We start from the raw sequence: 27,162 nt of genomic DNA on the forward strand, positions 1-27,162 counted from the left end.
TAAAATCTTCTTGCTACTGTGATAATCATTTGAGAATTTCTCTTCCTAATAAATTTTGGGATTGATGAGCTGATTGATATATTAAAAAATGTAGTGAAGGGGTAGATTTGATAGTAATGTTTAAGCAATTTTTAAAAAGTAATGTGGTTATTTAAAATGGTTTCTTATAGGTGTCTTCAGAAGACATATTCATCACAACTGCCATCCCTCAGTGTCATTCTCATATTCATGAATGAAGCTCTGTCCATTATACAATGGGCCATTACTAGTATCATCAACCGCACCCCCACTCAATTGTTAAAGGAGATCATCTTGGTGGATGATTTTAGCTCAAATGGTGAGCAACTGGATCAAAGAACAATAGTTTATTGACTGTACTAGGCTAGAAAAAGAGTTTTAGCTCAGAGTTTAGGACACTTTGGGCTCCCCAGATAGGGAAGAGAAAGGGATCATTTATTGAGGCCTATGTGCTGGACACATTAATCTTCACAAAGTCAGGGAAGAGGATCATCATCCATCTTGATTGCAGATATGAAGAAACTAAGACACAGAGAGAGCACACATTGTGCCCAAATTGCATAGCTGGTTAGTGGTGAAGCTGAGTCAGGGCCTAGGACTGAGTCACTCCAAAGCCTTTCCATGCACCATGATGGGGACCTGAGGGAGTGAGGTGGGGTCCAAAATAGATACCAAGAAGGGATTCAGAACTGTTCCCTATGAGGAAAAGCAATCTTCCTGGGTAATTAAGCCCAGAAAATGGAGATTTGGATCTGAGACTCTTCACAGTGGTGATGTCTCTTGCTCACAGCATGATTCCTCTCCATCCCTATATAGTTCATCCAGGGTGAACACATGAAGAAGTGAGAGATGGTGGACCTGAGTCCTCACTTTCTGAGATTTCAGTGTTCCAGTTCCTCCCTTAAAAGCTCTATGTCCATGGGTATCTCAACTTCTCCATGCTCCAGCTTCCTTATCTGCAATATATGAATGTTGGTAATAATAACTATCTCATAAATTGTAATAAAAGTTATGTGAGATAATCATGGCAGCTAACATTGTTCTATGCACCTTATTATGTTAACTATTTTAATCATTACAATAACCTATGAGGAAGAACCACTCTTTTGGCTATTTTACAGATGCAAAAAAAACCCCTAAGGCATAGTTTGGTTAAGGAATTTGCTAAATATCCCACAGCTGGTAAGTGACAAAATTGCAGTCTAGAGCCCTACCTCTAGCGCTATGTTCGAATGATATAATATATAGATTATGAATAGTATTTAGCACATAGTAACCTCTCAGCCAGTGTTAGCTCTTATTTTCTTAAAATTTGAAGAAACTAGGACAAAGTCACAGAGACTTGGGCCACCAAAAAGGAAGAAATTTGTGAGAGTAAGGACTGTAGAGTGGCTGCTCCTGAGAGGCAGCATTTGTTCCTTCTCTAGGTAATCTTTAAGGATCAGACAGGTACTTATTGCAGATTCAAATTAGGGGCAGTTTGACCCAAGAGGAAGAGACAAATGACCTCCAAATTTTCCTTATGGATTTCTAGACAACAAAATTACTCCTTTTTATGCTTTAAATATCTTCATTTCTTGTCATTTCAAAATAAATGCACAAAAAATAGAAAGGTACAATTCTTAAGTAGAATTCCACTGAAAGTCAAAGAAAAGAAATGACTGACTTCATTCCTTTCTGGATATTCACATCTGGTTTTTGGGTAAGAAATAAGAGCTTGGTTAGAAAGGCCTCTGTTTTTGACATCTGACATCCTGGCTCTACTCCTCGGTTCTGTGAGATGATCTGAGGCAAGTCGTCTCATCTGTCTGAGACTCAACTTCTTCATGGGGCAAATGTAAGGGTTGAGCTGAAGGACCCCTTAAGAATCATTTTCTGTGGAAAAAAACAATGTTTCTTTAATTCCATATTCCATGAAGAGTAGATAAAAATTAATTCAAGATTTCTACCTGTGGAACAATGAAATCAAAAGATACAAGATTACAAATATAGGGTAGACACATAAAGAGAAGTCAAGCAAAACTCTGGATCATTCCCAACCATGCCCCTATCATATAACATATCTCTTTCACTTTCATCAGGAACACATTATGTTTTCCATAGAGTTAATGTGTGAGTGGGCACAGAAGAGGGGACTGTTAGTCATTCTTTGACTAATGTCTTGGGACAGGAGCTTCTCTTTCATTAACCATGAAAACATCAGTCATAGATTGGTCCTACACTGAACAGAACTCAAAGATCCATCTAGTGTTAAATTGAGGAAAATAAATGGAAGTCTACCACATATGCCACAAAAGAAACTTACCATTCCTTTGACTATGGGGGGGGGGCAAGTCACTCTACTATTCCATGTCTCCACTTCATCATCTGTGATATGGGGGAAATAATAATATTTACCTGTAGGACCATTTTGAGGATTAAATAAGGCATGTAAAGCCCTCAACACATGATTTGCTCCCACTAAATGATAGCTAGTACTATTATTCCTTGTTTACCTCAGTATCATTTGTAGTACTGTTGAAATGCCATAACATGGTGTTAAAGGTGTGTCCCCTTCCTTTTTCCCCTAGATATGAAGCTTCATTTGCATCAGGTCAAATGTTTCAAATGTCAACAGAGCTAATCCAACTTTTTCAGAAATTACAGTCATATAGGTGTGATTCTGTATTTTCTCTCAAATTTTAGGCAAATTTTGTAGCTAACAACGATTTATTGAGTTTGTACCAAAATCCAGGCACTATGAAGGGAAGAGAATGTCAGTGATTTCAAGATGTTCCCAATATTAATTTATGAGGCAAGACATACCTATGGAAAGATATCTCAATGTATGAAGAATGGTGTGTCAAATTGAGTGAGCTGTCAATGAGTACAAGAAAGCCCAGAGAAATTGCTGCGATGAACTAGGGAGGCTTCCTGGAGGAGGACCTGGGTTGGGACTTGAAAGTTTGGTAGGATTTAGAAAAGCAAAGAAGACAGTGGGAGACAGGATGTGGGTGGATGGGTGTGGGGGATCGAGAGTGATAAAAAGAATATGAGCAAATCTGCAGAAGTCAGAAGCACCTTGAGCTAAGCATCCTGGAATAAAGGGTTGGGGAAAAAGGGGCCAGTGGGAGAGCAAGGCTGAGAAGGGAGCATAAGTGTACTTTAGGAGATCCATTGAAGGGTCTTTAGTTCTTGTGGTGTACTATAGGCATTATTTCTGAGAGGATGACTCAGAATCCACAACACATAAAATTTTGGTATTGGAAGGATCCTGATATATTATCCAGCCTTTCTATCTAAATTGAGGAAACATCCCCAAATGGGAAGTGACACAGAATTAGATAGTGAGGGAGGCTGAATTACAGACTAGATATCCAGGGCCTATAGCAAACTCTTTTTTCTTTTTTTCCCTTTTCCCCCCACCATTTAGTTTATGCATTTTGTTTAAGAATTCATACAAAATATTCCAAATAAATTATTTTTACTCCTCATCTTCCTTCTCTTCTTTATCCTGGTTAATCTAGAAGTAATAAAATTTCTAACTATGCTGTTTTTTAATAATAAATTTATTTTTTATTGGTGTTCAATTTGCCAACATACAGAATAACACCCAGTGCTCATCCCGTCAAGTGCCCACCTCAGTGCCTGTCACCCATTCACCCCCAGCCCCTCCCCCCGCCCTCCTCCCCTTCCACCACCCCTAGTTCATTTCCCAGAGTTAGGAGTCTTTATGTTCTGTCTCCCTTTCTGATATTTCCTACCCATTTCTTCTCCCTTCCCTTCTATTCCCTTTCACTATTATTTATATTCCCCAAATGAATGAGAACATATAATGTTTGTCCTTCTCTGACAAGTGACTTATTTCACTCAGCATAATACCCTCCAGTTCCATCCACGTTGAAGCAAATGATGGGTATTTGTCATTTCTAATGGCTGGGTAATACTCCATTGTATACATAAACCACATCTTCTTTATCTATTCATCTTTCGATGGACACCGAGGCTCCTTCCACAATGAAACGCCGGGACACCTGCACCCCGATGTTTATAGCAGCAATGTCCACAATAGCCAGACTGTGGAAGGAGCCTAACTATGCTGTTAACAACAATGTGCAACCAGCCACACAGATTATTCTTCATATTTTTTGGTGAGATTTTTCAAATGCCGTTTAGGAAAAGGTACCTCAGAAGTTATGGTAATCCTACTCTTTCTCCTTTCAATGATTATAACACCTCCACCAGGATTCCCAGGCTTTCCATTCACTTTGACTTTTTTCTTGAAGAAATTGCTACAGATCAACAAAACCAGGAGTTGGTTCTTTGAAAGAATTAATAAGATAGTAAACCATTAGCCAGCCTTATTAAAAAGAAGAGAGAGAAGACACAAATTAATAAAATCATGAATGAGAAAGGAGAGATCACTACCAACACCAAGGAAATACAAACGATTTTAAAAACATATTATGAACAGCTCTACGCCAATAAATTAGGCAATCTAGAAGAAATGGACGCATTCCTGGGAAGCCACAAACTGCTAAAACTGGAACAGGAAGAAATAGAAAACCTGAACAGGCCAATAACCAGGGAGGAGATTGAAGCCGTCATCAAAAACCTCCCAAGACACAAGAGTCCAGGGCCAGATGGCTTCCCAGGGGAATTCTATCAAACGTTTAAAGAAGAAACCATACCTATTCTACTAAAGCTGTTTGGAAAGATAGAAAGAGATGGAGTACTTCCAAATTCATTCTATGAGGCCAGCATCACCTTAATTCCAAAACCAGACAAAGACGCCACCAAAAAGGAGAATTACAGACCAATATCCCTGATGAACATGGATGCAAAAATTCTCAACAAGATACTAGCCAATAGGATCCAACAACACATTAAGAAAACTATTCACCATGACCAAGTAGGATTTATTCCCGGGACACAAGGCTGGTTCAACACTGTAAACAATCAATGTGATTCATCATATCAGCAAGAGAAAAACCAAGAACCATATGATCCTCTCATTAGATGCAGAGAAAGCATTTGACAAAATACAGCATCCATTCCTGATCAAAACTCTTCAGAGTGTAGGGATAGAGGGAACATTCCTCGACATCTTAAAAGCCATCTACGAAAAGCCCACAGCAAATATCATTCTCAATGGGGAAGCACTGGGAGCCTTTCCCCTAAGATCAGGAACAAGACAGGGATGTCCACTCTCACCACTGCTATTCAACATAGTATTGGAAGTCCTAGCCTCAGCAATCAGACAACAAAAAGACATTAAAGGCATTCAAATTGGCAAAGAAGAAGTCAAACTCTCCGTCTTCGCCGATGATATGATACTCTACATAGAAAACCCAAAAGTCTCCACCCCAAGATTGCTAGAACTCATACAGCAATTTGGTAGCGTGGCAGGATACAAAATCAATGCCCAGAAGTCAGTGGCATTTCTATACACTAACAATGAGACTGAAGAAAGAGAAATTAAGGAGTCAATCCCATTTACAATTGCACCCAAAACTATAAGATACCTAGGAATAAACCTAACCAAAGAGGTAAAGGATCTATACCCTAAAAACTATAGAACACTTCTGAAAGAAATTGAGGAAGACACAAAGAGATGGAAAAATATTCCATGCTCATGGATTGGCAGAATTAATATTGTGAAAATGTCAATGTTACCCAGGGCAATTTACACGTTTAATGCAATCCCTATCAAAATACCATGGACTTTCTTCAGAGAGTTAGAACAAATTATTTTAAGATTTGTGTGGAATCAGAAAAGTCCCCGAATAGCCAGGGGAATTTTAAAAAAGAAAACCATATCTGGGGGCCTCACAATGCCAGATTTCAGGTTGTACTACAAAGCTGTGGTCATCAAGACAGTGTGGTACTGGCACAAAAACAGACACATAGACCAATGGAACAGAATAGAGAACCCAGAAGTGGACCCTGAACTTTATGATCAACTAATATTCGATAAAGGAGGAAAGACGATCCATTGGAAGAAAGACAGTCTCTTCAATAAATGGTGCTGGGAAAATTGGACATCCACATGCAGAAGAATGAAACTAGACCACTCTCTTGCACCATACACAAAGATAAACTCAAAATGGATGAAATATCTAAATCTGAGACAAGATTCCATCAAAATCATAGAGGAGAACACAGGCAACACCCTTTTTGAACTCGGCCACAGTAACTTCTTGCAAGATACATCCACGAAGGCAAAAGAAACAAAAGCAAAAATGAACTATTGGGACTTCATCAAGATAAGAAGCTTTTGCACAGCAAAGGATACAGTCAACAAAACTCAAAGACAACCTACAGAATGGGAGAAGATATTTGCAAATAACATATCAGATAAAGGGCTAGTTTCCAAAATCTATAAAGAACTTATTAAACTCAACAGCAAAGAAACAAACAATCCAATCATGAAATGGGCAAAAGACATGAAGAGAAATCTCACAGAGGAAGACATAGACATGGCCAACATGCACATGAGAAAATGCTCTGCATCACTTGCCATCAGGGAAATACAAATCAAAACCACAATGAGATACCACCTCACACCAGTGAGAATGGGGAAAATTAACAAGGCAGGAAACCACAAATGTTGGAGAGGATGCGGAGAAAAGGGAACCCTCTTACACTGTTGGTGGGAATGTGAACTGGTGCAGCCACTCTGGAAAACTGTGTGGAGGTTCCTCAAAGAGTTAAAAATAGACCTGCCCTACGACCCAGCAATTGCACTGTTAGGGATTTACCCCAAAGATTCAGATGCAATGAAACGCCGGGACACCTGCACCCCGATGTTTCTAGCAGCAATGTCCACAATAGCCAAACTGTGGAAGGAGCCTCGGTGTCCATCGAAAGATGAATGGATAAAGAAGATGTGGTTTATGTATACAATGGAATATTACTCAGCCATTAGAAACGACAAATACCCACCATTTGCTTCAACGTGGATGGAACTGGAGGGTATTATGCTGAGTGAAGTAAGTCAATCGGAGAAGGCAAACAGTGTATGTTCTCATTCATTTGGGGAATATGAATAATAGTGAAAGGGAATATAAGGGAAGGGAGAAGAAATGTGTGGGAAATATCAGAAAGGGAGACAGAACATAAAGACTCCTAACTCTGGGAAATGAACTAGGGGTGGTGGAAGGGGAGGAGGGCGGGGGGTGGGGGTGAATGGGTGACGGGCACTGAGGGGGACACTTGACGGGATGAGCACTGGGTGTTATTTTGTATGTTGGCAAATTGAACACCAATAAAAATAAATTTATTATTAAAAAAAAGAAATTGCTACAAAATAGGCAGAATCCATGATTCCGTCTTCTACAGGGTGGGTGCCATCAAAGGTAAACTCCAGAACCTGCTCCCCCCTGCACTTTGCCACAAGCCTTTTCAGGGGCACCCTGAAAAGTATGGCAACCCCTCCTGATTGCTTCTTAAAAGCAGTGACTGGGTAAGTGTAGAAACTTTCCAGCTTGGTTTCTCACAGTTTTAGCAAACAACCTTCAGATCCACTGGCTTTCCTTAAACCTTCAATTATTGAGTCAGTCTTCCAGGAATGCAGGTGGGAAGAGAGGAATAGAGGGAGATCATGAGAAACCAAACCAAGTGCAAACATAGTTCTTGAAGCAGCATGGCATGGTGGTTAGATACAACATAGGTTCACTTCCAGGGTGTGCCACTTATTAGATATGTAACTTGGACAAGTTTCTTAATCTTTCCGTGCCTCATTTTTTTGTCTTAATGTGAGGAGACTGAAAAACCTACCTTATAGGATAATTCGAATTTAAATAAATTAATGTTATCAATGGAAAACTCAGAGTCATTCATTTAGATATTTTAAACACCGCTTAGTGATTTGCATGCAAGTTCTTCTCATACATATGAGGAAGTCAACTGGCAGGCTGAATCAAAGAACAAGTTTATAGACAGTCTTTATAAAAGAGAGGGGAAGGAGGGAAGAAAAATATAAACAATATGGGAGTAGTGAATCCAGTTTGAATAATTTAGGGGTAAATTCAATAGCTAGAAGCTAGAGAAGCAATTAGCCTGGGCACTCTGACCAAAACTGGTCCTTAAGTAGGCCATGTAGAAATATGTAAAACAAGACAAAAACAATTTCAGTTGTTTATGGATTCTCCAGAAAATCTTGAGAGTTTAGCTGTGGGGAAGACATTCCAGGCTGTCTCCACAATGTCTGTTCATCAGCACCTCTACCTTAGTTAGGTCAGGTCTATCTACTCATTCTTATAAGAATTTCTCAATATACATAAAGCATGCATAACAATCCTTGTTACATGGTAAGCAGTATGATTGTTCTAAAGTAGTTTAACTTCTTTAGACTCCCTTTAACTCCCTTAAAGTAGTTTAAGGGAAAGGAGATTAAGAATGGAGTATTAAATCTGAGGACGGAAGAGAAAGGAGAAGTAGGTGCAGGGGAAACACTAGTTGTTTCTCAGTCAAGATGGTAGAATTGCTCTCCCAAATTGGATGTAGTCCAACCACTACCATAGGATAGTTTGGAATTTCTACATCACATTGATTATTACACTCAGAAATTCTATAGGTGTGCATTTGGTTGGCAGGAGAACTAAAGGCACACTTGGATGAGAAGATTAAGCTTTACAACCAGAAGTATCCAGGACTACTAAAAATAATTCGGCATACGAAGAGAAAAGGTCTTGCTCAAGCACGCAACACTGGCAGGGAAGTGGCCACGGCTGATGTGATTGTTATCTTGGATGCTCATGTTGAAGTGAACGTTGGGTGGTAAGGCTCCAGGAATTTTCTTCTTTTAAGAAAGAGGAGAAAGGAAATATTGTACATGTGCTACATAAAAGACAGGATATTGTAGAAATAGGGAAAGACAGCACTGGACCTCAAACAAACAAATAAATATCCAAAGACGGTGTTTTTACTCAGGAACTTTGCTTGGCTAAGGAAGTAGCCTAGTGTTGAGAAAAAAAAACAATGGGTGTGGAGCATTGACAACTGGACCCTGACCCTGACTTTGCCAAATAACTTCGTGACTGGATAAGTCACACTTATGACCCCCGGGATCTAGACATTTATGTCTTACCTATAAAATGAAGAAATTATCTTTTGATAATTCCTAAGGTTTTTCTCAGCCCTGAAATCACATGATACAAGGAAAGTTGTGTTCTTTGGAGAATCAAATAGTAAAGAAACATCATTTTTTAAAATATATTTTATTTATTTATTCATGACAGACACACACACACACACAGAGAAGCAGGAACATAGGCAGAAGGAAAAGCAGGCTCCCCGCCCGCGCCGGGGATCCCAGCTTGGGACTTGATCCCAGGACCTCGGGATCATGACCTGAGCCAAAGGCAGACACTCAACCACTGAGCCATCTAGGTGTCCCAAAAGACATCATTTTGGAAACAGGGAGACCCCAAAATTAATGTAAATTTAGAGAATACCAATAGTCCTGTTCACGATGACTTGAGAATGGTATTTGTGTACCAATCCCAAATCTGCTCTTGACATAGGTTACCTGCTAGCAGCCTCAGCTATCCTGAAAACTGCATAGATTCTCTGCACTCTGGAGAATCCTACTCACAACTCAGTGCAGCCTAAATGAAAAAGGGGCTCAATGTCAGGTGCTTTAAAAAGTTTTGTTTGCTTGCTTCGACTTACTTTCATATCCAACCTGGATTTGTTACACACTCTTTTTCTAGGGCAGAGCCCATTTTGGCTCGGATTCAGGAAGACCGCACCGTGATTGTCTCCTGTGTTTGACAATATTAATTTTGACACCTTTGAACTGGATAAATATGCATTGGCAGTTGATGGGTTTAACTGGAAACTATGGTGCCGCTATGATCCACTTCCAGAAGCTTGGTTTGATCTGCATGATGTCACAGCTCCAATAAAGTAAGTCCGAGGCTTAGGAAACTTGATTGGCACATCAGGAAGGATGGTAGGTTTTGTTTATCTTTTATGGTACTGATGGGAGTGAGTGGGAAAAGTGAAGGAGATAGGGTAATGGACAGAGGATAGAGGGGAAAAAAAGCTAATTCCAGATAAGAAATTATAGAAACTTAAGGGTAAATCCCCAGCAGTGCAATTGCTGGGTCATAGGGAAGGTCTGTTTTTAACTCTTTGAGGAACCTCCACACAGTTTTCCAGAGTGGCTGCACCAGTTCAAATTCCCACCAACAGTGCAAGAGGGTTCCCCTTTCTTCACATCCTCTCATGCAATATTACTCAGCCATTAGAAATGACAAATACCCACCATTTGCTTTGAAGTGGATGGAACTGGAGGGTATTATGCTGAGTGAAATAAGTCACTTGTCGGAGAAGGACAAACATTATATGGTCTCATTCATTTGGGGAATATAAAAAATAATGAAAGGGAATAAAGGGAAAAGGAGAAAAAATAAGTGGGAAATATCAGAAAGGGAGACAGAACATGAAAGACTCCTAACTCTGGGAAAGGAACTAGGGGTGGTGGAAGGGGAGATGGGAGGGGGGTGGGGGTGACTGGGTGAAGGGCACTAAGATGGGCACTTGATGGGATGAGCACTGGGTGTTATTCTATATGTTGACAAATTGAACACCAATTAAAAATAAATTTATAAAAAATAAAATTAAACTCACTTAAATATGAAAAAAATTATAGAAACTTTAGACTATTTAAGGGCTTTCAAACAAAAATCAAAGTATATAATTATTAAAAACACTTGAGGCATTTTAAACATTTATCAGGCTATGAAATAGGGATATAAAGATGAAAAAGATGTAATTTCAATATAATTGGAGAAGGGCTATGGTGGCATGAGGGTAAGGAAGGCTACATGTACTTAGTTCAGCCTGAGAGTTTAGGGAAAGCCTTCAGGATAAGAGGCTTGAGTAGACTTTTGAAAGTCAAATCATCATTGACTTCCAGCCCTTCACCACCCTGACCCATTCCTCATCAAGTGGTTACTAACTCTCTTACTATGTGTCTATAGGAGTCCTTCCATCATGGGCATCCTGGCTGCCAACAGGATCTTTTTGGGAGAGATTGGATCTCTGGATGATGGGATGCTGGTCTATGGAGGAGAGAATGTGGAACTTAGCTTGAGGGTGGGTACTTTTCCTTCTCATTATGAGACAAAACAGAAGGGTAATAATTGGAGAATAGTAAGGTCTTCAGTATTTTGGAATAAGGTTGAATGTCATTGGCTCAAGAGATGGACAGATTCTCATGTTTCTGAGTCACTAGAAATAGGCAGTAAAACTTCTGGAGTGGAGCTTTCTGGTTTAGGTTTATATAATCTGGGAGATATGGATGGAGAGAGGTAGAATTGAGCCTCAGCAGATGGTGTTCTTATTTCCCTTAAGGGAAATAAGCATACCAAGCATTTTCCAAGCATCTCCTAGATTTCATGCTTAAAATATCCCTCCTATAGTATTCCTTTTGCTGCTTCTGTATAACCTACAAGCCTTTGTTAAAAAGCTTTGCCCCTTATGTTTGTGATTGTTCTTATTAGTTTGTCTTTCTTTCACCTTCCTGTCTAAGGCTGACCTTTAAAAAAAAAAGGCAGCAAAAGGTAGTGAAAATTACATGAGTATTAGAGATAGACTTAAGTCCAAATTCTATCACTTGAAAGTTTGTGTTATTTTGGGTAGCATACAAGCTCTCTAAGCCATGGCTACTACATCAAGCACCCAGCATGCTGAGTGACATGTGCCTCATGCTCATTAATGGTTGATGATGATCATGATAGGATGTATGGATGGCATTGTAAAAAATGCTGAACTTTGGTCTCTAATCCTAACTGCTACCTCGCTGTGGGCTGAGCTTCCATAAAATGGCCTTTTTTCTCCCCAAGCCCTGAAATTCTGTGCCTGAGACCAGGTGATCTCTGGTCCATTTCAGTGTTTGGAATCATTTAATATTTTCTTTTTTTTAAGATTTTTATTTATTCATCAGAGACAGAGAGAGGGCGCAGAGACATAGGCAGAGGGAGAAGCAGGCTCCATGCAGGGAGCCTGATTCAGGACTCAATCCCAGGACTCTGTGATCACACCCTGAGCTGAAGGCAGACACTCAACCACTGAGCCACCCAGGCTTCCCACATTTAATATTTTCTAAAGTTACTACCTTTTATTTCTTTTACTTGGAACTGGTAACTCTAAGATTACATATTATATACCCAATTAAGACCTAACCAGGACCTTACATTTATGTGTTAATAAACACATTGTGAGTCCCTATCTGGGTTATACCTTAAGCCACGTAATTGTTGGACAGAGAAAACTATTGTTTTGCATGGTTGTCCTGATTATTTTTCTCTTTTATGAGATGAAGAGAGGCATCCTTGTTTCATCTACCTCATAAGGATAATGGTACTGTTAAAATGTAATAAATATTTTTAAATGATTTATACAGATATTAATTAGAATCCTTGTTTGGCTTCTGTTAGAGAGGCTAAAATAACAGGTTTAAATATGATAGAAATTGTCTCCCCCCCCCCCGCCCAGAACAGTTTGAACATAAGCAGTTCAGGATTGAGATGGCAGCTTTCGGTGATGGGCACTAAAACTAAAGCTCTTCCATCTTGTGGTTCTGCCATCCTCGACATCACACCAGTATTCTGTTTAGTAGGAAGAGAAAGACAGAGCATGCTTTCCTTTTTAGGGTACTACCTGAAAGTTGTATGTTATTTCCCCTCAAATCCTATCTGCCGCTGCTGGTCATATGGCCACTGTGAGCAAAAGAGTATGGAAGATGTAGATTTCAGCTAGTTGTTTATGTGTGCAGTTATTCCTTCTATAACTGTAAATGTAAAGGGGAATAGACACTGAGCATACAATTAGTCTCTAGCACAAAAATATAAATGTAGAAATAAGTATTTCATGCATGGTACTTGGCAAAATCCTAAGATGACCTTAGTGACATTATGGCTGAGGTTTCCTACCTCGCATAGCTTCCATGATTTTGGAACCCCAATTCCCCCAGTTAGGAACCCAAGCCCTTCTTATCTAATTCATTACCATTTTTGAGTTCCCCTGCTTTCTTCTGCTGCTGCCTCTCTATTTCCATTCCCCCACTCCATATTGAACTCCATCATTTTAGTTTTCACAAGAAATTTTCTTTCTTTTAACATTTTGTGCTTGTTTGATAGGTTTTGCTGGAAATGTAGGGAGTGTCAGGGAAGGGCCATTCTTTTCTTTTTCTTGGATAAAATAGTTCTATGTGTCTCCAGTTTCCTTAGTTTGTGTGTGTGGCTATTTGCTTTTTTCATTTTTTAAAAATTTAAATTTGATTAGCTAACATTGGCATTGGCTAGCAATTATGCATCTTATTTGCCTTTTAAAACCTCTCAGCACTTGTTAAGATCTGTGTTTCTCCCATGACAGATCTTGGGAAACATCAGAACTGCCTGGAATGTTTTATTCTGACATCTAGAGGCATGGAAGTGATAGTACACATCGATGTGTATAAATGGAGATGGACTTTTGGGACTGATGTTCAAGAAAGAAAACCAGTATCAAGCATCTTCTGTTTTCCTGGCCCCTTGTCAGGGACCATGCTCACTGCCTGGATTCAGAATCCAGCTCTGTCATTTACTTGCTGGTAAATGTGGGCAACTTACTTAAATGAGGATAATAATAGTATCTGCACGGTGAGGATTAAATTCATGAAAAGCATTAGGGTAATATGTGCCACAGAGCAAGTCACTGTTATTATAAGCAGAAACTTTGTGTCGCTGTGTGTGTTAGACAAACACTCACTCACTCACACACACACACACATACACACACAGAATGAGATTGAAGGAATGTTTGGCAAGTGGGAATAAACTGAAAGAGTAAAATTTGAAAGCTGTTGGTCAAGGATAATAGTTAACATTACTTCATAAATGGCAATAATGACTTTATCTTTTGCTTGAATTTAAGGTTTCTTTCTCATGCCAACTTTTTTTTCTTCTCTGAATTCTTGTGGACTGGAAACTACCACCAACTAAAAAAATTGGAGTAAATTTGTATTTGAAGTTTGAGATGCTTGGCTTCAGAAAATAAAATCTGAAAATAAATCAGTTGTAACCTCCACATGATTCTGGAAACTAATAAAAAGAAATGGAAGGATAATAGAGGAAAAGAACCATTTCAAGTTAAAAATCATAGCCTTTTATGGACACTTGTTATGCCATTTATTCCTCCTGACAGTTTTATGCCCTTTTGTGGATAATTTACCTGAGATTCAGTGAGGGGGGAGCGTTTTGCCCCTGGTTGCCAGGTGTACAGTGATAGTCAGGATTTGAACACAAGTCAGTCTGACTTCAAAGCCTGACTTTTTATCACTTTGCCATTTTGAGTTTTAGAGGATGAGGGAGGAGAAAGGAAGAAAACATTTTGAAAGTCAGATAAGGAGACTGACCCTTCAGGTAGTTAACAGAACCAGCAGGACCTAAGTTGCTCACTCTCATCTCAGAGGCTCCCTTGGGCATGAGCGTAGTAGGTTTCTAACCACTTCCAGATAGACTAATTAACTCCCAGGAACTGCACTTTTCTTGGGAAACTGGAGTCATTATATCAATCTAATATCATTAGATAGTTCTATCATTTATCTAAAGATCATATTTTTTTTTGCGTGCTGTAGAATCTTTAATTAAGTATAAAGACTTCCAATCACGTCACCCAGGGACCATTTTACCCACTGCTCTGTTTGGCTGCTAAAGATCATATTTTTAAGCCAGATATTAGAATATGTGGCCTGACAAGTATGTTTGTACTCATCGGGATGGCAAAGAAGAATATTTATAATTATATCATGAGTCATAGTATCTCTTGGTCAAGAATTATTTGTATTAGTCATCTATTGCTGTGTAACCAGATTATCACAAAGATGATGATTCCAAGCAAGGTGCATTTACCATCTCAGTTTCTGTGGATTAAGAGTGGCTTAGCAGGGTCGTCTACAAAGCTGCAGTCAAGGTACTGGCCAGGGCTAGGTTTTCATTTAGGATTGACTGGGGAAAGATCTGCTTCCAAGCTCATGTAACTGTTGGCAGCACTTGGTTCCTTGAAGCCCTCCAGACTGAAAAAGCACTCAGTTTTTTGCTGGCTATCAGTTGGAAGTTGCCCTTAGTTTCTTGCCCTGTGGCCTTTTCATCATGGTGTCTCACAACATAGTGGCTTGCTTCTTCAAAGCCAGCATGACAGCATGTCTCCTAGCCAGATGGATACTGCAGTCTTATATAGTGTAATCACACACATGCAATCATGTACCTCCTGTTACCTTTGTCATATTCTGTTGGATAGAAGATCACAAGCTCACACTCAAAGGAAGGGGATGAGTTGAGGGTGTGAGCACCAGGAGGCAAGGATCGTGGGGGTCCCTGAGAGTTTGTCTACCACATTGCTTTATATCTAGCATGCAGATATAAACAGAGGGGGTCTTGAGAAGTGAAGTCTAGTGAGATTGGATCAAAGAGCGCTGCCTTTCAGGACTTGCTACTTCCTTGGGGATAATAGAGCAGAGGCAGTTTTTCTTTTGGTCTATTCAGGAAGATTTCCAGGACTTTTGGAACTGTCTGAACAATGAGAGAGAAGCATTTTGGTAGATTTCTAATGAAGGTTGTTTTAGGTGGGTAGGTTGAGAGGTCACATTGAAATGGGAGTGGAAGGACTGAATTTACATTCTTCAAAAATGATTCCAAAATGTGGTCTCTGTGTGTCTACAAGTTATGCCTCTTCTTGGTCATGGGCCTGGCCTGCCCAGGTGACTTTCTTTTATTCTTTTACAGGTGTGGCAGTGTGGAGGGAGAGTTGAGGTCTTGCCTTGCTCCAGGATTGCTCACCTAGAGAGAAACCACAAGCCATATGCCTTGGATCTTAGTGTTGCCTTGAAGCGCAATGCTTTGAGAGTGGCTGAAATCTGGATGGATGAGTACAAACACATGGTCTACTTGGCCTGGAACATACCTATCCAGGTTTGTCATGAAATTGAACAGAAGTAGAGAAGAATGAAGGAGAAGGGGACAATACTGGTAGGAAAAGGGAGGGATGGAGTGAAAGCGCCATCTTGGCCCCCCCAAATTAGCATAAAGTATTGATGGTGCAATGATAATGACCACCTAACATTAACATAGTAATACTATGCTCCACACAGTCATTCATCATTGCAGCATGTCTATGGGGTAGGTTTTGTTTTTATTTTTCCACGTTTACAGATTAAGAAACAGAAGTACAGAGATTTGTAAGGAACCTGTTAAAGGTAATAAAGTAATAAGCAGGAGAGATATGATTCAAACCAAGGAATCTTCAAGATTTTATGTTCTTTTCTTTTAAAGATTTATTTATTTAAGAGAGAGAGAGTGCACACACAAGCAGGGGCAGGGGCAGACAGAAAGGGAAAAGCAGACTCCCTGCTGAGCAGGGAACCCAATGTGGGGCTCAATCCCAGGACCCTGGGATCATGACCTGAGCCAAAGGCAGATGCTAAACCGACTGAGCCACCCAGACACCCCAAGATTCCATGTTCTTCATGCATCATCTATACTGGGGGGGGGGTTCCTTGTGGGGCAGGGCTGGACATCAGGAATTCATGGGACATGGCAGCTGGATGTGGGATGGTGGGAGTAGGGACTGTCACCCTGCTGGATGTATACAAATGAGGATGGCCTTCTTGGCTAACATTAGCCACCTGAATTTGGCATGGTATGCCGTCTTCTATCCTTGAGCTGCGGCTCAGGGCTCAAGCATTCCTTCCCTAGGATTCCCCACAGATATCACTTGTAGAAACTCTCCCTCAACCTTTAAATCTTGCTACCAGAATATTCCTTTTTAGAGCCTTTTCTGGCTATTATGAGGAGTATTTTGTTGTGCCTTACTGATGTAAATATTATCTCAAATGGGAGCAGTCTGTTTTAGCTTGCTAATGATGAGAAATAAACTTGAGTGGCTCTACTACTATGCAGGCTTTGCTAGTGCCTTGAAACCAGCAGAGATTACTAGCATTCAAGCTCTTCCCACTTTCCCTGAAAAACTTCAATTATCAAGGTTACAGGCTATCAGAAAAATGTTCCATTCCCTCGTGCATCATTCACACCCTTTGGTGGACTCAAGGATGTTACAAAGCACAGATATACTTTATTTATAGAACTCTGGAATTGATTTTGGAGACATTTCTTCCAGAATGGCACTCTGGAAGAAACTGAAATGTAAAACTTTTGACTGGTATCTGAAAAACGTTTATCCAAGCCTGAAGCCAATCCACAACATTGTGGGCTATGGAAGAGTATGTATCATGAAATTGCATCTCAGATTGTAAATATTTGGCTATAAGAGACAATGAGATTTGAATTGTATGACTGCTCAGAAAAAGGTTTCTAAAATCCATCCAGCCCAGGATTACCTTTCTACCCTTAACTCCTTTCTCAGCTTATTGCCCCTGGGCTCTCAGTGTTCTTTTATCTCTTGTTCCCCAGATCCCATTTCTTTTCCTTGTCTCTGCCTCTGGTTCCTTACTTTGCAAACTGTAGCCCTAGATCTGACTTCTCCATTTCTCAGCCAGCCAGGGTATCTGGCCTGCCGCCCCACCATATGTACTGTGACAGTCTAAGGGTTAGGTGTTCCCATGACGGGGTATCACAGCAGGACCTCCTTCTAGCATATGTCTAGTGCATAGAAAATAGTTCCTGAGATCCCAAGCCCCTGCTTCCTTTTGGTTGGTAATTTCTGGCACCCTCAGAATAGTGAGGAAAATGCAGGGCCTGGGGAGGCTTGAGGGCCCTCTTTCTCTGCCTCTTTCCAATGGTATTTTTTGTGTGTTTTGCCCTTTCAGATGAAAAATACACTGGATGAAAATCTCTGCCTGGATCAGGAACTTGTTTCAGGAAAAACCCCTATCATGTTTTACTGTTGCAAACACAGTCTTCAGGTATCTTCCACAATCTCCCCTGCTCTGACAGGATGAGTCTGTTGTGGCTTAGCCCCTGGAGACCTTTGCCAGATTCAGACTAAGGGTTAGAGATGATGGGAAGGCAGGAGCTGAGCATATTGAGCAATGGGTAAGGGTGAAATCCAAAACTCTCCTTATAACTAAGCACTTCTAAATCCTTTCAAAAGATCATAGCTAGATAATTCCACTTGAAGTACAGGGAGGATAGGTAGAAAGTATGCTCTGTCACATTCATTCTCAATAGTAATATTTTCATTGACAGTTACCTTGCGTCCTTATCCTTTTCCCTTTCCCTCACTATCTCCACCATTTCCCAACACTCCTCGTATGCCCTGGAAAGTGGGCAGGTGATGCTACCTGTGGCATCTTCTGTAGAGAAGGACAGAGAGGCTAAATGGAAGAGAAGAGATCTGACATTGAGTGGAAGATGCAGCTAGGGGACTTTTCCCCCTGAGAATATTCACATCTATCTTGTTACTTCGTATGTTAGTCTCCCAGGGAATTTTTGGTGGTATGTAGGAGAGATAGCATATCCACACGACAAATGACAACACCGAGACATAAAAAACAACACACTTGTTCAAGCTCACCAAGCAAGAGGGTATTAGATTAAGAATTGGAAAGATTTATTGACAAGTTCATAGCTTGAGCTTGTGATGACAGCATTTGAAGTTCAGGTGTGTGTGTGTGTGTGTGTGTGTGTGTGTGTGTGTGTGTGTGCATGCTTCAAAGATAATCTTCCTTGTCCATACAAGTCATGATTGTGTTGGAGCCCTTGTATGGAAACAGACAGGCTAGTGCCCCCTCCTCACACCTGGTCTTCTTCCTAGAGTCAACTGGGGATTGGGAAGAAAGAAGCAGAAGTGACTCCTTGTTACCCAGGAAAGTTCAGTGCTCCCCACGCCCCCATGGTGACTGAATGGGTAGAGGGCCCAAGAGCTATCTTCGTGTCCTCTATAAGGTCAAGGGCCACCCCACTGACTATATCCATGACAGATTCCTTTGTTCTTTTTTAGAATGTCTACTACCACCTAACTGGGGAGCTTTATGTGGGGCCACTGATTGCAGAGGCAAATATTGATGATCACTGCCTGACAGACCCTGGAGATGGGGAAAAGCCCACTTTAGAGCCATGTTCCAAGGCAGCCCAAAACAGACTGCACATATATTGGGATTTTAAACCAGTGAGTCACATGTTTGTTTGTTTGTTTGTTTTTAAAGGATAAGCATATTCAAATCTAATCTGCGAGGTTCATATTTGATTTCTAGTGTTTTAGAAGAATTGGCTTTGTGGCAGTGTATAGGGAAAACATTGGAAATGGAACTGGACATGGAACACTGAGTCTGTTGGTGAAGGTGAGTGGGTAAAGGAAGCAATATTGGAATCTGTTATAGCTTAACAGTTAAGAGTTTGGGTTTGGTCCTAGTTCAGTCACCATCAGCAAGTTTCTAGCCCTCTCTGATACCGTTTCCTCATTTGTAAAATGGAGATCACAAGATCTACTTTAGAAGCCTGTTGGGAGGATTAAATGAGATAGTGTGCATAAAGAACTTAGCATGGTGCCTGCATGTAGAAAGTATCCAATGAATATTAGCCACTGTGATTGGTTTTCGTATTAATGGTAATCAGAGAATCTGGAGCCCTGGACTGAAATTTGATAAGGTCTAGTGTAAAAGCTCCGACTTTAATTTCCATATCAATCGATTGAGAACAGGGTGGAGGGAATCTGGCAAGACAGTGATGCAAGGGATCTGACTGAATACAGCCTGCATGTGAAGTCAGTGTTGTGGGGCTGCGTTAAGCCACATTGGCACAGAGGTGATGTCCTGATGCAGGGAGCCTATGCCCTGTCTGCGATGGTACCTCTGAGCATTTTGGTACCACGTTAGGCTCAGGGACTACATGTTAACAGACATGGATCAGTCTAATTTATTTATTCCTGACTTAAAGTTAATGACTCTTTTGAGAATTCTTGAGACTCTTTTTTCCAGGAAAACATATATATGCACATATGTGCACAACTTTGCTTACAATTTCAGAGGATTTTTGGATCCTAGATTAAGTCTTTTTGAACTAGGCGATATCAGTGAGGAGAAGTTGTCTTTCTGCCCTACGCTTCCTGCTCCATATGGAAATATACATAACTCTATGAAAGGCTATGCTCTTTCTTAAGCCTTTATGTACATGTTGTTCCCTCTCCTCCCACCTCTTTACTGAGCCAACTACACAGTGTACCTCTGGCCTTAGACATTGTCTTCTTTGGGAAGCCATCTGTGACTCTAAAGGACCAGGATGAGTGATTGGTACTCTCAGGACCCTTCCTATGGGTTTTATCTCATGATCACTTCTAAGTACCTCTTTACTTGCTTCTTCTCATCACTAGATTGTGAGCTGGAGGGTAGGGCCTGGGTTTTGCTGCTGCTGTTGTTGCTGTCGTTTTCTCTCTGGCATCTAGCACAGTGCCTGGAACATGGCAGGCACTCAATAAATAATTGCAGAGCCAATGAAAGACTGGCAAATCTGGAGGTACTAGCTTGGAGACATGAGCTTAGAGAAAAGCTGATGCTGATTTCATGAGGAAGAAGAGTTAGATTTGTACAGTGTCTACAAGAGGGCAGAACTGAGACCAATGACTGGAGATAAAGGAGACAGAGTTCAACTTAACGTAAGGGCAGGGGAGGGCTTTCTAACAGCCTGACAGCTTAAGCTGTCCTACAGAATAGTGAGCTGCCTAGCAAGGTGGTGAGCTTTCTATCAATGGCAATCGCCAAGCAGAGCATGTTTGACAGGCAGGCCCAGTGTGCTAAATGTGAGATTTTGATGTCCTTAACAGTATCTTTTGTGTGCAGAAAATACTATTATAGTTTTACTGTAGCTCAAAAAATTAATGTTAAATTTATTTAAGTTATAAATTAAAAAACTATAGTTTTTCCTTTTAGCTTTCACATGCAGCTTAGAAATCTTATTATTTTATGTAAAAGCCTAGCAGGTTTTAACAATCAATTTTTTTCCATTTCCAATTTGTATGACTTTTATTTGTTTTTCTTGCCATGTTACATTAGCTAGAATTTCTAGTACTATGTTAAATGAGAATAGGGAGAATTAATATCCTTACTTTGTTCCCAAATGCAGGGGGAAAGCATTGAGTCCTTCATCATTGCATATACATTAGCTGTAGATTTTTTTGTAGATGCTCCTTACCAAATTGAAGTAATTTACCCAAATTTCTAACTTGCTAAGAAATACTTCTATTGTGAATGTGAGTTGGATTTTGTCAAATGCTTTTCCCTTGTCAATTGATATGATCATGTTTTTTCTTCTTTAGCTTGTTGATATGATGGATTACACTGATTAATTTTCTAATGTTGAAACAGCCTCATGTGCCAGGAATAAATCACACTTACTCATGGTATACACTTCTTTTCATACTTTATTGGATTTGGTTTGCTTGTATGTTGTTGAAGATTTTTGTGTCTAAGTTCATTAGAGGTAATGATCTATAGCTTTTTCCTTTCCTTTTTTTAATTTTGGTAGTGTCTTCGGTTTTAGTATCAAGTAATACTGGTAATACTGGTCTCATAAAGTGAGTTAGGAGGTGTTTCCTGTTTCTAATTGATAAAATTTGTCCTGTTGATAAAAATTTAGAATAGATGAGTTTCTGAAAGAAGCATTTCTAGAAGAGATTTCCTGGAAGAGATTGTCTTAAATTGATGTTAATCCTTTAAACACTTGGTATAATTCTCCAGTGGAACCATATGGTCCTGGAGGTTTCTTTTGCAGGGGCTTTTAAACCATGAATTAAAAAAAATTTAAATCCTTTTGGCCTTGTGTGTACCCTACAAATTCCTGCCTGTGCTCAAAAGTAGCAGTACAATCCCCTGAGCCTGAAGCCAAGTTCAGTGAGCCTGCTTTCCACTTTAGAACACCCAAGCAGGGACATTTTGCTCTTTGCACACTTCCTACATTCAGACCTGCCAGCTTTCTAGGCCTATGTGCACAGGGGATATGCCAGCCCAGCAGGCCATCTTCCTGGCACTTAAAATGAGATTTTTTTTTTAATGGTTCAGGGCTATTCAGATCATTTATTTCACATTGATTGAATTTCACTGGTTTATGGTTTTTAAGGAATTGGTCCATTTCTTCAAATTTATGACTATAAAGTTATTTGCAATAATAAATAAATTTATTTATTTATACAGTGATATTATATCAGTTTCAAGTGTACGTCATAATATACCTAATTTATGCATATATTCCCAAAATGATCACCACAGTAAGTTTAGTTAGCATCCATCACCACATATAGCTACAAAAATTTTTTTCTTGTGATGAAAACTTTTAAAATCTACTGTCTTAGAAAATTTAAAATAATGAAGATTTTATAATTTAATAAATGCCCTTAAACATTATATACTATATTTATAAATCTAATACATTAAATTTTCTAGCTTAAGAATGTCAGTTATCTGATTTTAAATGAATGAATCTTAAATTCTACTATATGTTCCAAAAGTGTTTGTAATTTGGTAACTTTTCACAACGTTAATTATTCAACTACACATTTTGAAATTGGTATTACAAGGTTAATCTGTAAGACAATTTTTTAAAAACATAGGCACTTAAAAATAGTTATTATACACAGAATCTAGCAAATACTATGTGTTTGATTCCTTTAACATCTCTTCTTGATCCTAAATTTCCTGGGAATTAAATATACAACTTACGCTAAAGAAAGAATTATAACATCCCAAACATTTTGAGGTTTGCCTTTCCAAGAGAATTTTGGGAAATCATTTTCCCAGCTGCCTGAAGTTGCTGATAGAATATAGATTCTGGCTGGGTGTGAGGTCTGGAGCTACAGGACACACGGGAGAATACTGCCCCCTCTGATGTCCAAGCCGGGTGCCTTTTCATGGTCACTGTGTCAAGGAGTCCAGAAGTTGAAGAGGGAGGTGATCAGGTAGCTCACAGTGTGTTACCCGAGTCAGTTCATTCTATCTAGGTCCTTCCTGTCTACCTTATCTCTTAGGACCACAATTCTTTCAGGTAAATAAAATGACATTTGATGAGATGTTAGGCCTTTTGTGTTTTGTTTTCTTTGTAGACACAATTTACACATTCATTTCATTCTACCTAAAAGCTGCCACAGATATTTTCAGAATTGAGAGAGAGGTAAGACTAAATAGTCCTTTTGTCTTCTTCCAATGCCACAATGCACGGTTTGATTCAACCAGAGGAGGTAGGACTTCTGGAAACCACTGGCATCAGTGACTGAGAAGGGACCCAATTAGAAGAGATAAGACCTTTTTGAGACATCTGAATTTTTTTTAAAAAGATTTTATTTATTTATTTTATTTATCTTCATTAGAGACACAGAGATGTAGAGACACAGGCAGAGGGAGAAGCAGGCTCCATGCAATAAGCCCAATGGTGGAATTCGATCCCAGGACTCTGGGACTATTAAGATGTTTTCCATATTAATTTTGACCTACATTCTATATTATTCTTTACAGTATTGTCTTAAAAGAAAAGCACTTTAAAAGGGTCATAATTAATTTGAGGGTTCTGACTGGTGTCAGGGTTTTTCATACAGAGAGCTAAACTGCTTTCTGCAACTGTGTTCACCAGCATGACAGCATTCCCACAGATATCAATTCCTTTTTATTTATTGAACCCTGACTTCATATGGCCTCCTTATTCTCACTGCATATCCCAGAGCTCTTCTTCCTGTCACTCCATCTGGAAGACTTTCCATGATGACCTTTACTCAAACTCTCCAGTATTTCAGCTGTGTCTCTACTCTCTATTGCTCATTGCATAGTTCAGACATCTCGGGACGCCTAGGTGGCTCAGCAGTTGAGCATCTGCCTTTGGCTCAGGGCGTGATCCTGGAGACCCAGGATCAAGTCCCACATCAGGCTCCCTGCATGGAGCCTGCTTCTCCCTCTGTCTGTGTCTCTGCCTCTCTCTCTCTCTGTGTGTGTGTCTCTCATGAATAAATAAAATCTTAAAAAAAAATAGCAGTCGACACCCCCCAAATTAAAGCCAAACCAAAAATGTGTAAGATCCAGATGAACACAATGTAAAGGAAACCAGAGGAGTCTGAAGAAGTTGTAAAAAATACTTCCAAAGGACATGTCACATGGAAGTGGAGAGAAAATGGAAAAAAAAAAGTCATTGGCTTTATTTAAAAAAATCACAATAAATTATAGTGGCCAAGATTTGTTGAGTACAAATAATGTACCAGACACTAATTTAATCCTTACATAAATCTTATAAGAGAAATGTCATCATTAGCTCTACTTCACTAATGAAGTAACTAAACCACAGAGAAGTCAAAAAATATTAGCAAGATCACACAGCAGAGTAAGTGTCCAGAATCAAGCACAGAATCTTATCCACTGTTTGTTATTGCCTCGTTGCTTGGGAAGTTTGATTCTGAAAGAGAGAAAAGCACTGAATTTTGGTTAAAAAAGATGGTAGAACTAAGGATTCTTTTCTCACTCTAATATTGGGACATTTGGTATATTTAAAGTCAGTAGAAAAGGAATCTGCCCAGAAGGAGAAATAACAGAACAATGTTAAACAGGAATAGTCTTTCTCTGGCATGTTGGAGGGCTGGGCTCAGAGCACAGAGGGCTGCTAAGCAGTAGAGACAGAGGCAGGGCAACTCCTCTGAGACTACCCACAAGCATTATGCTAAGTGTCACTCAAGGCATTTGGGGGACGGGCTAGACTGGCTGGCTGTGTGATCTTCTCAACAAGTGAGGAAAAAAAAAGGCATTTAGTGAAAGTGAGCATCAAGGGGATGAGGACCAGGGATAAAAAGTGCTGAGGAGGGGACACCTTGGTGACTCAGCAGTTAGGAGGCTGCCTTCAGCTCAGGTCGTGATCCCAGGATCCAGGATCAAGTCCTGCCTCCTGCTTCCAGCTCCTATGGGGAGCCTGCTTCTCCCTCTGCCTATGTCTCTGCCTCTCTCTCTCTCTCTCTCTCTCTCTCTCTCTCTCTCAGTCTCTCTCTCTCTCTGTGTGTGTCTCTCATGAATAAATAAATGCATCTTAAAAAAAAAAAAGGTGCTGAGGAGGTCTTGAAGAGTAACCCTAAGGACTAAGCCAAGTTTTAAGCCAGACTGCTGTAGGTACATTTGTGGGCTAGTCCTGCTTGGTTGGTGGATCCTCTCCAGGAGTATCCTGTGATTTGTAAGTGGCACCTACAAAAAGGAGCAGTGGAGGTGATAGGAGGAGTTCAAGAACCAGGGGAGGCTGAGTGACTGAGTGACTGCCCACACTGAAATGCCTTCACAGGTGCACCTGGGGCATTTCAGCGTGGCCAGGACAGTCAAGTTTAGGGGAACAATGTTGTGGGGGGGCATTTTGTGATGGGAAGAGATGAAAGAGAGGGTTTGGACATACTGCTGTAGCCTTGGTGGTAGGTTCCAAAGTGGGACAGTGAGATCAAGGTCTCTTACTGTACATTTAAATGGAAGCTGTTAACTCAGAATGGCAGTAGGGGGGCAGTGTATAAAGGGAAAATAATTTCACCAGGACACTGAAATAGATTCTGTGAATGATTCCTGCAAAGAGGTGGAGAGGGGTGTAGAGAATGGGAGGGCTTTGGAAGAAGAGGACAGGATCAGGACAAAGGGCATGATGACAGTTGTTGTACCATAGATATAAGGAGGAAGGAGCTCAGGGGGCTGGAGATGGCACATTGGAACAAAGAGAGAGATGACCCTTCCTCTTCTCCCATTAGAGTGGGAAGAGGCAGAGATGTACTAACATTTACTGCACATCTTTTGTGCCAGATACAAGATGCTCAATAAATATCAACCAATTATGTTAATTCAATTCATATTAATTTTAACCCTAATACTAACTATAAACCCATTTTATGGGTGAGGAAATTGAGACTTAGGCTAGGTAATTTGCCTGAGGCCCTCTGCTGTATGTGGTGGAGTAGGGATTTAGCTCAGACTCTGTGGCTCCTAAACCCATAATGTTCCCAGTAGTAATCCTTGGTGAAGCCCCCAGAAGAGAAGAGGTAGGAACTGCCTCCTACAGTGGTGGAGAAAACAGGCTGAGATGCTTGAATGTAGCTTCTACTCATCTGACCAGGGAGCCTCACTGAGGAGGGAGGGAGAATCCTGATGGGTTTTATGAGCTCAGGGATGAAGATGTGGAAAGGAAGGCCAAGTAGAGAGGGCCGTGGCTCTCTAAGACATGTCATGTCTAGCCAGTCACATTGCCCTGATGCTTCAACCTCATGAAAGGCAGATGATAACAGGAACCCAGCCCAGCCTTGTTTCTCCCAGATCTGTGGTTCGTCTGTCATGGTACTAGTAGAGAAAGCACTAGGTGGTCTAATTCTACTCTTTGCTTCATTTTCCCTCTGGATTACTGGCAGAAGATTTAGCAACCCTTCAAGTATGTCACTGAGTGCAGCAGGAAAAGCAGCAGCAGAGGAGATGAGAACATTTCAATAGCTTCACTCTGTCTCTACTCCCATCCAGGGAAGAGCTGTCATGAACAGAGCTACCAAGCAATGTCTGGAAATGAAGAAAGACACTTCGGGCACCTATGTGCCTGTGCTCCAGAACTGCATCACACAAGCATGGACAATACAGTACACCATGCAAAACTGGGGTCAAACTAACATCCAATGATCCTCAGAGAGCCTCGATTTGGGATACCAGTTCTTGCCACTGGCTTCTACTACTAAAGCTGCTCAAAGTAGAAGAGGGTGAGAACAGGAAAGTATGCGTGTATGTTTACTGTGACTTCAGTCTGTGACACATGGAATGTGGGGAGATGAGGTCTATGCATGTGTCAGGATGCCCAGGCTGGAGAGGGGTGAGGAAACTCTCCTCCAGCTTCCCTTGGAAAGTCATGATATATATCAAATGCCATTCTTGGAAACTCCTTGAAATAAGCACCATCATCTGGCTGCTATGTGGGGAGAGAACTAGGAGGGTGGAAGTCTATCGTTGACTTCTGCCAACACTGTTTAGTCTTCATTCCTGACAACTACTATTGCCATCTGCCCCACACATCCTCCCCCAGCCCATATGCTCAGAGACTCCCCAGACAGCCTGGAGGCTGCTCCACAGGAGAGGCTGGGTCATCATTGGGCTGGCAGCATGGCAATGATTCAGGTGACACCAATTCTCTGAAGGTGTATTACCACTGCTGTTCCCCTTTTCTGAACTGTCCTGAAAGATGCAGCAAATAGACG

The 27,162-nt window shown here is 40.5% G+C and overlaps 1 protein-coding gene across 1 annotated transcript in view; it reads left to right on the forward strand.

Moving 5' to 3' along the window:
- GALNT8 (polypeptide N-acetylgalactosaminyltransferase 8) overlaps positions 1 to 26,593 on the forward strand; it is a 49,672-nt gene extending 23,079 nt beyond the window's left edge. The window contains 10 exon segments of the mRNA XM_055315379.1: positions 171 to 337; positions 8,595 to 8,778; positions 9,714 to 9,758; positions 9,760 to 9,909; positions 10,989 to 11,103; positions 15,774 to 15,959; positions 17,129 to 17,266; positions 17,813 to 17,908; positions 18,946 to 19,113; positions 26,441 to 26,593. Coding sequence (XP_055171354.1) covers positions 171 to 337; positions 8,595 to 8,778; positions 9,714 to 9,758; positions 9,760 to 9,909; positions 10,989 to 11,103; positions 15,774 to 15,959; positions 17,129 to 17,266; positions 17,813 to 17,908; positions 18,946 to 19,113; positions 26,441 to 26,593 — 1,402 coding nt within the window.
- Positions 26,594 to 27,162: the final 569 nt, after the last annotated feature.

This window comes from Nyctereutes procyonoides, unplaced genomic scaffold, assembly GCF_905146905.1.
Source record: "Nyctereutes procyonoides isolate TBG_1078 unplaced genomic scaffold, NYPRO_anot_genome, whole genome shotgun sequence".
NCBI classification, from domain to species: Eukaryota; Metazoa; Chordata; class Mammalia; order Carnivora; family Canidae; genus Nyctereutes; species Nyctereutes procyonoides.